The sequence below is a fragment of the Barbus barbus genome, assembly GCF_936440315.1.
Source record: "Barbus barbus genome assembly, chromosome: 20".
Lineage (NCBI taxonomy): Eukaryota > Metazoa > Chordata > Actinopteri > Cypriniformes > Cyprinidae > Barbus > Barbus barbus.
In genome coordinates this window covers 1705821-1718385 of record NC_136748.1, presented here as the reverse complement: position 1 = coordinate 1718385, position 12565 = coordinate 1705821, and the positions used below count along the sequence as shown (strand labels likewise).

General features: G+C 40.2%; 2 protein-coding genes across 2 annotated transcripts; one reads left to right on the top strand and one right to left on the bottom strand.

Moving 5' to 3' along the window:
* Nucleotides 1-7825: 7825 nt before the first annotated feature.
* On the top strand, nucleotides 7826-10312 carry LOC306886183 (putative nuclease HARBI1). The gene is made up of 4 exons (XM_079443103.1): nucleotides 7826-7968; nucleotides 8305-9135; nucleotides 9301-9504; nucleotides 10116-10312. Exons 1-4 carry the CDS (start codon nucleotides 7828-7830, stop codon nucleotides 10119-10121), a joined length of 1182 nt encoding a protein of 393 aa, XP_079299229.1. The 5' UTR covers nucleotides 7826-7827; the 3' UTR covers nucleotides 10122-10312.
* Nucleotides 10313-10498: 186 nt separating this feature from the next.
* LOC306886210 (uncharacterized protein) lies at nucleotides 10499-12363 on the bottom strand. The gene is made up of 4 exons (XM_079443149.1): nucleotides 12142-12363; nucleotides 11794-11887; nucleotides 11625-11712; nucleotides 10499-10920 (listed from the first exon to the last, which is right to left on the bottom strand). Exons 1-4 carry the CDS (start codon nucleotides 12281-12283, stop codon nucleotides 10513-10515), a joined length of 732 nt encoding a protein of 243 aa, XP_079299275.1. The 5' UTR covers nucleotides 12284-12363; the 3' UTR covers nucleotides 10499-10512.
* Nucleotides 12364-12565: the final 202 nt, after the last annotated feature.

Here is a 12565-nt window from a genome sequence, read left to right as displayed (position 1 = left end):
AAAAATAGCATGTTTTACAGTGTCTTTATTGATAAACAAAACAAATAAAATGGTTTTCAATAACTTAAATATAGCTGAAGTAGAATAAAATAAAAATAGAAATGTTTAATAACTGAAACGCACTGAAACTGAGATAAATATAAATTAAAGCAAAATAGAAATATTCAGAAAACACGCAAAAGCACATACAATTGCTAAAACTTAAACTGATAACTATGATAATTTAATACTAAAATACTTTATAAATAATACTAAAATAACACATTTTTCACTATAAATGAACACAATGTGAACAGTTTTAATGTTTTTTAAAATCTTTTATGTTTTAATAATGACGAATAGTTTAATCAACTCATTAAACTCATTATGGGGGAAAAACACAAACTTATTTGAGCGAGTTACCAAGGCAACATCTCTCATTGTTTTAAAAGTTGAAATACTAAAACAAGTAAACCAAATATAGAAAAGATACTTAAATGACAAAACACTACAAAATTGCTAAAACTTTAATTAAAATGTAAACAAAGTATAAAATTCAACTCTTTTTCCAAATATGCTATAATAATATATCAAAGGGTAACACTTTATTGTGATAGTCCACTTTAGACACTCTACTAACAGTAAGTAACTCTGCAACTACATGTCAGCTAGCAGTCATTAGACACATTAACACTTTATTTTGATGGGTCCGCAACATACAATATACTGACTATGAGAAACTTTACAAGTATATGTCAACTTATTCTACTAACCCTAAACCTATACCCTATAACAGTCTACTCTGAGTTAGTAGACATGTAGTTGCAAATAAAGTGTAAAATAAAAATAGTGTAACCTATCAGCGATACTAAACTAACACTGGCTCAAGGTCTAGCACAACTTTCAAGCGTGATGTAAGACGTTTCTCAAGAACCTGTGATGTACATGAATACAGAAACACACTCTTGCTGTACTTTGTTTCTCTGTCTCTCTCTCTCTCTCCTCACATGAGCTTTTTTGGGCTCTTTTAATGAATTCTGCCCATATGCCCCGAGCAGCTGCCGCGATGCCCCTTCCTCCCCCCCCCGCCGAGCTGTGAAGTGCCCATCCATGTACAGACAACCTCTAGCTGTCTCTCTCAGGGATGCCAGCGCCTGGCACCGCTCTCACAGCCAGTTTAGGAGGCGGCCGCTCAGATTAAAGCCCTGTGATAGCGGGTAACTGACCCGCCTCAACCAAACGCTCCCATAACCGACCCGTCGGACTGAGGATTAGGTGACAGCGAGAGAGATGCTTGGCATGAGACTGAGTCCAGCTCCTCAAAGTCACCTCTCTCTCTCTCTCTCTCTCTCTCTGTCGTTTTATCTCTCTCCATCTTGCTTTCTGTGCAGCTCCACTGTATCGCTCCTCAAGATTATGGCTTATTATAGAGATACAGCACCAAAATATGATCATTCTGTCATCAGTTACTACCCTCATGTTGTTCAAAACCTGTGTGACTTTTAACCCTATGAAAGCTACTGTATCGTATTTAATACTCAAATTTCTAAGGCCTCAACGTGATCAAAACTTTGTTGTTAAACCTGTTTCACTCTCAATCTCCTCCATGTCTTCTGATAGATAGTTTAGAGTGTTTTATCCAGTAAAAGCTCGTTTAGTGTAATTGTACAGACGTCCAGCTTCAGCTGCTGCTTCAGTGTCTTTTTCTGTCAAATCTTGACTGATTTTGATCAAGTAAAGGTCAGAATAACTGCAGTCATATTTCCAGATGAACTCTTACTGGACTGAAGCAGCTCAGCTTTACTTGATTCTCCATCAATCATTTTCTAGAAAAATCAGTGCGTCTCAAATCTGATCATCAGGATCTTTTGAGGAGCGTTTGTTTCCAGAAGCTTTACTTTCTCTGTTCCTCAGCGGAGGAATGATCTTCATCTCACATCTTCTGAGGAGCGTTTATTTCTTCATCTCTCAATCAGCATCGGACTGCATTGCATTATATGTTTGGATCATTTACATCTCATCTTACTGAGACATATTATTGAAGATATAGAGCGATGACTGATATTTAGATCATTTTATGTCAGTATCTGCTCTACTGTTATAAAGATCTCAGTGATTTACAAACATCAGATTTTAACACTAAGTGAAGTGACAAGTAATTCAGCCAAGTATAGTGACCCATACTCAGAATTCATGCTCTGCATTTAACCTATCCAACGTGCACACACACAGCAGTGAACACACACACCGTGAACACACACCCGGAGCAGTGGGCATTTATGCTGCGGCGCCCGGGGAGCAGTTGGGGGTTCGGTGTCTTGCTCAAGGGCACCTCAGTCGTGGTATTGAGGGTGGAGAGAGAGCTGGACATTCACTCCCCCCACCTACAATCCCTGCCGGCCCGAGACTCGAACCCACAACCTTTGGATTATGAGACCGACTCTCTAACCATTAGGCCACGACTTCCCCTCCCCATTTTCATCATATAATTATCAGCAGCTGCAACAAATTGCATGTTTGCTCAGTTTGAGTCTCTGAATAAAATTGAGCTGTTTTTTCCTCCATATTCTCACTATATGAGCCATAAAAGCTTGATAGATCAAATATGATACTCAACAAAAACATGTATGCAAACTTGCAACTTTATAAAAACACATGATTGAGATTTGAGAGCAATGCCAGACTGTGAGGATAAACATACATTTTAGTCTGTTTCTCCCAAAAAGCTCTATGAAATATTGTGATGATATGATGATAGAATTTGTCAAAAAGTGATTGTTTCAAGCACTGTTCAAAGGTTTGTAGTCAAAATATTTTAAGTCTCTTCTACTCACACTTCTACTCATGCCAAAACAAAAATACTATTTCAAACAGCTGTTCTCTATGTGAATATATTGTAAAATGTAATTTAGTACTGTGATCATTACTCCAGCATCATTACTCCAGTCTTCAGAGTCACATGATCTTCAGAAATCATTCTAATATACTGATTTACTGATCAACAAACATTTCTGATTATTATCAATGTTGAACACAGTTCTGCTGCACAATATTTTTGTGGATACAGTGATGCATTTTATTTTTCAGGATTCACAGATGAATAGAAAGTTCAAAAGAACAGCATTTATTTGCAATAGAAATCTTTTGTAACATTATACATGTCTTTACTGTCACTTCTGATTAATTTAATGCATACTTGATGAAGAAAAGAAAACTCTTGACCTATTAATCGGAAGAAGGTCTTTTCTTCTGTCTCTCATTCTCATAGCTAGTAAAACAAAGCAGGGGAAGTCATACATTTTTATTAAAAATGCCCTCTGGCCCTAAAAGTGAAGCTGCCGGAGCTCCACGGGTCTGGATTCATGTATTTGGATAGAGTCGGATGCTTAATTGTCATTCAGAATGGAGATAATTGGCTTTGATGGCGATCTAATATGTTTGGGTGGTGACAGAAGCTCCTCCATCTTATCTGCTCTCAGTATCGCCCACCATACGGCTCAGGGCAATATACGGCCGTGTAATTAAAGTGTAAGAAAATGTGCAGATTGAGAGATATGGGAGAGTGAGGGGTGCGGACAGATGTGACCAAGCGTGGAAGTCACGGGATGTTATGAGCACACGCTTATACCTGCCGGACCGCGTGCCGGGCCCTGGGTCCCGACCTCTTATCAGGGGCCGTATTGTTTGATTCCTCACTGGCTTTGGCTACAAGAAAGCACATGACTTCATATGTGTGTAGATACATCAGGGGCATTAATGCACTGAGACTCGTATCATGAAGAATCCAACTGTCCTTGATCTTTAGAGATAATACAGACATTCATTATGGAAACATAATGTACCTTTCAGAACTAAAAAAAAAGAGCATTCATAGAAACTAACCTGTAAAAACTGCTCATTCTGAACTGCTCCAACTTTGTCACACAGATGAACATTTACACATCAATGCAAACTTGTGCCGTCCAGTCACAGTGAGTAGATACTGTACTCTTATTCCTGTAGTTGAATGTGGTAAAGTGTGTGAAAGCTTTAGCTTTTCTTGTATGCTAGAACTCAGCAGCTCAAGTTTAAAGTGATTGATCACCTAAGATTGAAAATTCTGTCATCGTTTACTTCTCTTCATGTCCTTGCATGGTTTTCTTTCTCATGCAAAACACAAAAGATGGTCGAAAAATATTCAGTTGTTTTTTTTTTTCATGAAATAATAATAATAATCAACAGGTTCCAAAAGTTTCCACCTCCAGAAATAACAAATTCAAACAACTCATAGTCCTCTGAAGCAATACAATCACTTTGTACAATGAACTGAGAAATGAAACGGGTAATAAACAGAGATCAAATCAAATTAAAATAACTAAATGAAAATCACCAGTCAGCTTCCAGGACCGTCTGTTTTGTTATTTGTCTTTTGATCTTTATCATATTCATAATTATGAAATTAAAAGTTGAAAATGAGATAAAAAAGCCATAATTAAGACAGAGTCACGTGACGTGCTCATGAACCTAGTCGCACTTGAGTAGAGCTCTGTACGTTTGGCCTCTTTTTGCTGACTTTTTTGGTTTTGTTTTAAGTTTTATTCATTGGCGGTGCTTTACCTGATGGCATGCAGTTGTAAACAGCAGGAGTTGTCTCCGTCGGCTTCTTCGATTAAGAAGAAATCCAAGTCACCAAACTCAAGCGATATGATGGACAAGATGGCGAACACTGTTACACACGACAGGGAAAGTCGTGGCCTAATGGTTAGAGAGTCGGTCTCGTAATCCAAAGGTTGTGGGTTCGAGTCTCGGGCCGGCAGGGATTGTAGGTGGGGGGAGTGAATGTCCAGCGCTCTCTCCACCCTCAATACCACGACTGAGGTGCCCTTGAGCAAGACACCGAACCCCCAACTGCTCCCCGGGCGCCGCAGCATAAATGCTGCCCACTGCTCCGGGTGTGTGTGTTCACGGTGTGTATGTGTGTGTGTGTTCACTGCTGTGTGTGTGTGTTCACTGCTGTGTGTGTGCACGTTGGATGGGTTAAATGCAGAGCACGAATTCAGAGTATGGGTCACCATACTTGGCAGTATGTCACTTCACTTCACTTCACTTCACTTTGAGGACATTCTGAGAACCGAGTTGACGGCGATGCAGAACGAGTTCGCTTCTCACATGTCAGTTGTTCAGTCGCTATGCTCTAAACTGGATCTTCTTACAGGGGAGATGAGAGAACAAAAGAAAGTTGTTGCAGATCACGATAGGCGAGTAGCTGCGCTCGAGGTTGGATTGCCTGAAGGTTCCGAAAAGGACGACCCTATGGGCTTTTTGAAAAGATCGCTACTGACGTGGCTCCCGTCTCTGGTGGGCAAAGAGATTGAAGTGGAGCGAGCGCATCGTGTGTACACAAGGCTCTCCTCAGATCACGCTAAACCACGGGTTTTCATCTTTAAATTGCTGCGGTACACGGACAGGGAGCTGATTCTGAGGGCCACCAGACTTCATGCCTCGGTGAAAACTTCCGACGAAGGTGGATTTTTCTCCGGGCACCGCAAAAAGGAGTGCTTTTGCGCCGATTAGGACGTAGATGAGAGACGCTGGCATCCAGAATTTTCTCCTTTATCCTGCAACGCTGAAGGTCATTCTCAATCAAGGTGAACCTAAAATGCTACACTCCCCAGAAGAAGCAAGATATTTTCTCAGATCCCTTTCATCCACCAACTCTCAGTGATCTCCAGCTGGACATTTGCTGTCTAATCAGAGAAGAGATGCTCTAAATGGTTAGGTGACTGTGTCTTTCACTGTTCACTTTAATGTTCACTTCTTAATTCATAGTTCATTGTGCATACAGTATCGCTTACTGTTAGTATATTTCATTTGTTTTAGTTGTATTCTTTATCTATCTTTTCTTTCTTTCTATCTTTTTTTTAATTTTTTTTTAATCGAAATACTACCTAGTCAATATGTCACTATGGGGCTAAATGTTGGTGCTATATTCTGAGCTGTAATATTAATGGGCTAAATGGCCCTCACAAACGTACAGGTTTTCTGGATTTTTTACGAAGAAGAAATATTGATATAGCGTTAGTTCAAGAATCCCATTTGAAAGAGGAGGATATTCACAGGTGTAATAATACGTTTTATGAAGTGGTATCTCACTCATCTTCGGACACTAAAACCAAGGGTGTCCTAATATTGTTCCGGAGGACTTTAAATATTACTATTTTAGATAAAGGTTGTGATACAAATGGTAGAATAACACATATACTAACAATAGTGGAGAATAGGAATATTGTATTTCTCTCAGTTTATGCCCCTTGTACTCCTGACCCTACTTTTTTCTCTGTTTTGTCAATCTATCTCTTGAAGTTTTCAGATTTTGAAATTGTATTGGATGCAGATACGAATTCTGTAATGTCTCATATCCTAGATAGATCTGGACCAAAGGAGTCCCACTCTCAAGCTTTGTGTTCTTACAAACTTCAGTAATGTGTAACCTCATCCTCGTTGGTGGATAGTTGGCGTTTATTAAACCCTTCTGCTAAGTCTTTCACTTTCTTTTCTGCTACTCATAAATCCTATTCGCAAATTGACTATATTTTAATTTCTACTTCTTTATCTTCAGCTGTCCGTCATGCCGATATCTGTTCCTTATCTTTGTCGGATCATGATGGAAATTTGTGCAGATTATCTTTGATCCCTCGGCCATCTCGTGCCACTAGAAGGCGATTTAACCCTAAATTGTTACAGGATGAAAAATTTTACAGTCAATTCAGAAATAAATTTGCTGAGTTTATTAAAATTAACCAAGGTTCAGTGGATGATCCTCGAATACTTTGGAATGTAGTTAAAGGTTTTATAAGGAATAACTCAATTTCATATGCCTCTTTCCTTCAGGAAAACCGACACAAAAAGATAGTTGAACTGGAATCACAGCTCCAGAATCTGACTAGAGATAACCAGCATTGTTTGTCAGACAATACACTCGGTAAAATCATGGTAGTTAGGTCCGAACTCAGTTCATTACTGAGGTCCAGGGCAGAATTCCTGATCCAAAGATCCAGGCAGAATTACTATTTTCAACGGAGTAGACCAAGCCACCGTTTAGCCCTAAGATTACGCAACAGTGAAAAGTTTGCTAATATTTCCAAGTAGGGCTCGCTGCAGTTCACAAGATCCAGGGGGTGTGGTTGGATCCACATCTAGGGGGTGGATATTGGTAGGTTTAGGGGTGGAGATGGGGTGGGTTCAGGGATCAGGGGGTGGAGATGGGTAGGTTTAGGTCTATGTAAGGTGGGAGGAGTTGGATCTAGATCCAACCACGCCCCCTGGATCTTGTGGGCTGCAGCGAGACGCTCCTCAATATTTCAGCAGTGAAATCCCAATCTGGGCTCATTAAAACAGACCCAAAATACATTAATATTGCCTTTCACTCTTTTTCCTGTAACCTCTATACTTCTGCTGATGGTGACCCTGACTCTTTTGCATCTTTTCTGTCCAACCTTGATTTACCTCGGCTGTCAGATTCAGATTCAGAATACCTGGCTGAACCGATCTCTCTTCAGGAGCTGGAGTCAGCAATTCGATCTATGAACAAAGGGAAATCCCCAGGCATAGATGGCATTTCGATCGAATTGTATACTACTTTTTGGTCGGATTTAGGCCCCCTCATGTTAGATATGATAAATTTTTCAGTAGGTGTTTCTCAATGTCAAGGATACGTCCTTGGCAGGACTGGTCCTTCCAAGTCACTTCCTTCAGAGGCTAGGCGAGGCTCCTCTTAAACATTCGGAGAACACGTAAATGGAACAGGCTAGCAAGTGCACGTTATTGCGTCATTACGTCAGTGAAACGGTCCGCTTTTGGCGCTGAAAAATGGAAGTGCAAACATTATTGGTTTGGTTGCTGTACAACATTTTTTCAAATATGGAAATGGAGATGGTGAGGCAGCATCGGCGTCAGGCTCGGAGGAGGAGGAGAATTTTAATTTGTCGCCACCTCTGCCGACGTGGGATGGTAAGTAACGTTAACGCTCTTATCATTCATTTAAAAATAATTACATCCATTATGTCAAATTGACCCGCACTGGTTAAACACACTTGACAGTCAAAGAATCAACATGATTAAAAGGAGTGTATTGATTTAAAACGATTACATTGCCTGAGTGAACAGAACTGCGTAATATTTTAAAAATATTTATAATTTCACAACTATTTGTTAAAGACTTGTCCTATCTCACAAACAAGTTGTACAAATCAGTTGAGCTGATATGTTTAATAGTTTAATAAACATTAAATAAATGGCAAAACTGAAATTATACTTAAACCTTCCTCTCTTCTACATGTTGTACAGGCTCGGCACTACTGTGCCATCAATGCCACAGTGCCAGTACTACAGCGGTACTATGGAGGGGAGGACACTCGGCCAGACTTCAGGCTGGGTAGAGAGGCCATGCAACAGCTGATGGTGGCCCTGAAGACTGACAGGCAGCACGGATGGGGCCCGACCCTGGAGACACTCGTGTTCCTGTTCTGGCTGGCAACCGGTTCAGCCTACAGAGTTGTCTCCAGGGTCTTTAGCATGCCTCTTCCCACAGTGCACAGAGTTGTCCACAAGATGGCAGATGAGGTGGTGGCTGTGCTACCCCATTTTGTCCACTTCCCTCGCACACAAGAGGAGCTCCAAGTGGTTGGGGATGGTTTTGCTCGCTTGGCAAATCACCAAGCATTTGGCAAGGCAGCAGGGGCAGTAGACGGCTGCCACATTAGAATAAAATGTCCTGGCGGCCCTGATGGTCACGATTACAACAACAGAAAGCTTTTCCCTTCAGTGGTGCTCCAGGCAGTCTGTGACCATCAGGGCCGCTTTATTGACATCTTTGTGGGTTACCCAGGAAGTGTGCATGATGCACGCATTCTCAAGAACAGCCCCATCTACACTAGGGGGACTTACCCTCCGCCTGGGTATTTTCTCCTAGCTGACGGTGGCTACCCATGTCTACAGGAACCCCTGTCCCTTATCACACCATATAAGAGGCCAGTGAGAGGCATGGCAGAGCAAAGGTTCAACTACCATCATTCCAAAGGTCGCACAATCATTGAGCGTGCATTTGGAATGATGAAAACCCGCTTCAGGTGCATCTTTTTAGAAGCACTTGAAGTACATACACTGTTTGTCCCTAAGGTAATACATAATTGCAATACTTCTGTAGTGGATTTCTTAATCAAATCATAGTATCCTACTCAAAATAACAGTTAATGATTAACAACTGCTAGTCACACTACCTTCTGTGTTCATGTTTTTCATATCTCAACAGTCTTGTATCCTTTTGCTCTGCCTTACGCATAGGTGGTGACGGCGTGTGTAATTTTGCACAACATTTGTGTTGGTGTCGGGGATGTGCTGGAAGAGGTTGTGGAGGAGGAGAACAACCAGCCACCTGTGGAGCTTGATGGTGGGGAGAGCCGGAGTGGAGCTGCTTGGCGGGCTGCGCTGACCAACGAGGTGTCTGCACTCCACGAGGCACCTCTTGACCATGACTATTTTTGTCAGGTGAATTATTAAGTGTGGACTATGACCTGCTGTGCTTACATCCAAGTACATACAACACCACCATTGGAAAATACCCATAGTCAAGAAGGTAATTGAAATATACTTAATGTACCAGTGATGTACTGTATTATGGTCTTAACTGACCAAAAAAAAAAAAAGGATAGTTGACCCAAAAATGAAAATTCGGTCATCATTTACTCTCCCTCAAGTTGTTTCAAACCTGTATGAATTCCTTTTTTCTGCTGTACACAAAAGATATTTAAAAAAATGTCTGTAACCAAACAGTTGATGGACCCCATTGACTTGCATAGTAGGAAAAAAAAATACTATTGAAGTCAATGGGGTCCATCAACTGTTTGGTTACAGACATTTTTATAAATATCTTCTTTTGTGTACAGCAGAAATTAATTCAGGTTTGAAACAACTTGAGGGTGAGTAAATGATGACAAAATTTTCAGTTTTGGGTCAACTATCCCTTTAAGTATATTTTATTTACCTTCAGTGATACAATATTAAATATGCTGCAACTGTTGTAGAATCAATTATCATCTTACATGACAGATTGGATTACCACTGGACTAACCGAAACCTTCTTCTTCTTCTGTCTGCAGCCTTGAAGCAACAACAGCAGCACCGGCGGTGCTGTAGGCAGTGTGGCTGATGGCCGTGTTCTTCTCGTCTTGTATATAGTTGTAAATGTTTAAGTTGTTGTATATAGTTGTAGATATGAGAATGTTTTCTAAATGAATTTGCTGTTTCATGTATATAGTTGTCAATATAGAAATGTTTAAATAAATTTTTTTTATGTAACAAAGATGAAATTAATGCTTTTTGTAGAGCTTGGAATACCGAATCACAAAACGTTGTAAAATAAGGGTGAAGATATTGTTCAATACATTGTTTTGTTTTTCTATTGCAGTCTAAAGAACAAGGTTTTTTAAAAATGGATATACAGTTTATATTAAATAATTAAGGGGCAAAGACAAAACCAGTTCAATTTAATTGACTTTATTTTTCCGCCAACCTCTCCAACAGCAAAAAAAAGCGGTTGGACCTCTCTCTGGCCTCTGCTTCCCTCCTCTCATCTGCCTCCCTCTGGTATTTAATATCTTCCTTCAGTAGCTGTAGGATTGGATCCTCTCGCTCCCTTCTCCTCTTCTCTCCTCTGTGCCCTGCTCTCTCTTTGCTGCTGTCTCTCACTCTCTCCTCCTCCTCCTCATCCTCACCTCTCCCTTCATCTACCTCTTGTGCAGTGCTTGGCCCTGGTTTTTCCTCTTGGATCGAGGCAATAAGGCAAGGGGGCGAGACTGCTGCAGACTGCCCTAATGCCTCGTCCATGAGGGCAAACCAGGGCCAATTTCCTGCTGTCGCCTTGCCATCCTCTGTCCCTTGGCCTGTTGCAGGACACTTACATTCCTAAACAGTGAAGACCAAAAAGTTTTGATGCTGTACTCTACCGTTCAAAAGTTTGGGGTCAGTACGATTTTAAATGTTTTTAAAAGAATTCTCTTCTGATAACCATGGCTGTGCTTATTTGATTAAAAATACTACAAAAATCTGTTATAGTATTAATTATTATTACAGTGTAAATCAGCTGTTTTCTATGTGAATATACAGTAAAGCGTAATTTATTCCTGTGATCAAAGCTGAATTTTCAGCATCACCAGTCTTCAGTGTCACATGATCCTTCACAAATCAGTATAATGAGAGGATTTGATGCTCAAGAAACATTTATGATTATCAATGTTGAAAACAGTTGTTGGTCTGTCAGTTGTACAGTTTTTTTTCCACAGGATTCTTTGATGAATAGGAAGTTCAAAAGAACAGCATTTGTTTGAAATAGAATCTTTTGTAACATTATAAATGTCTTTACGGTCACTTTTGATCAAATTAATTATTCCTTGATAAGTAAAAGCACTCAATTCTTTCCTCCAAAAAAATAAAATTCTCACTGACCCCAACCTTTTGAATGGTAGTGTATTAGTACTATTGTACACTACACTGCATATACTTACTGGAAGCAGGCCCAAGTCTGTCAGATTAACATTCAAGGCTTACTTCAAATATCACAAGTTACATTAAAATGTGGATAAACAATTATTTCCATACTTTTCTCCCACCTTGTACTTGGTTTTTAAATTGTCCCACTTTTTTTTGGCCTGGGCGTGGGAAACCCTCCCTTCGAGCCCCATCTTCTCCAAAATAAGCCTATATGTGAATGACGGGGGGAGAAATAAAAAGATTAATACACAGCTATCACTTCTGAACATTAAATAATTTACTTCTCACCGATATCCGTTCGCCGCGGTGTCTCTCCCCCCGGTAAACAGTTGTTTTTTTTCTGCACGGAGACGAATGAACGCCTCCGTTTGTTCCTTGGTCCCTGTTAAAAAAGAGGAGAAAGCTATGAATAACGCTGTGAACGGTATAATATTAACGTTAAATTACTCTGGACAACTTAACTAAGTTAGTTATTTAGTAAAGAAATGCCGGTGACGGCTAATAATTGTGAAATGAAATGACAGGTCCGGTTCAGTTAGCTATCAATAACGTAATTTCTAGAATTTATAATATCAATACGGTAGTAATACTTTTTAATACAAAAATGTTTTTTAAGTAATTTGTAAATATACTTACATTTGAACAGATATTGCCCCGTTGGCGCTCCGACTCCGCTAACGTCCGACATTTTGAATTTTTGAGCAAGATAGCAAAGCTGCGCGCATAGGATTGTGGGTGATTTTAGCGCGCGAAGAGCGCGAAGGCTACACTTATGCATCCTTTCCTGTGTATGGGATATTTTTCGAACGAAGGACTCAGTCCTTGGTTGAAATTCCGAGGATCCTCGACATTGGAACAGTCCTTCGACGGATGTTGATGACGTAGCATCCTCGAAATTCTGGCTTCCGAGGATCCTTCCTTGACATTGAGAAACGCCTAATTACTCAAGGCTCATTTCACCCATCCATTAATATAGCTGTTATTTCTCTCTTGTTAAAAAAAGATAAAGATCCGACTTCCTGTTCTAGTTACCGGCCACTTTCTTTGATAGGGACCTGAT

Coding starts and splice junctions, on each gene's coding strand:
- LOC306886183 (XM_079443103.1), top strand. CDS start 7,828: ATGGAAGTGCAAACATTATTGGTTTGGTTGCTGTACAACATTTTTTCA. Junction 7,969..8,304: donor ACCTCTGCCGACGTGGGATG/GTAAGTAACGTT, acceptor CATGTTGTACAG/GCTCGGCACTACTGTGCCAT. Junction 9,136..9,300: donor ATACACTGTTTGTCCCTAAG/GTAATACATAAT, acceptor CCTTACGCATAG/GTGGTGACGGCGTGTGTAAT.
- LOC306886210 (XM_079443149.1), bottom strand. CDS start 12,283: ATGCATAAGTGTAGCCTTCGCGCTCTTCGCGCGCTAAAATCACCCACA. Junction 11,888..12,141: donor GGGGCAATATCTGTTCAAAT/GTAAGTATATTT, acceptor CTTTTTTAACAG/GGACCAAGGAACAAACGGAG. Junction 11,713..11,793: donor ACCGCGGCGAACGGATATCG/GTGAGAAGTAAA, acceptor ATTCACATATAG/GCTTATTTTGGAGAAGATGG.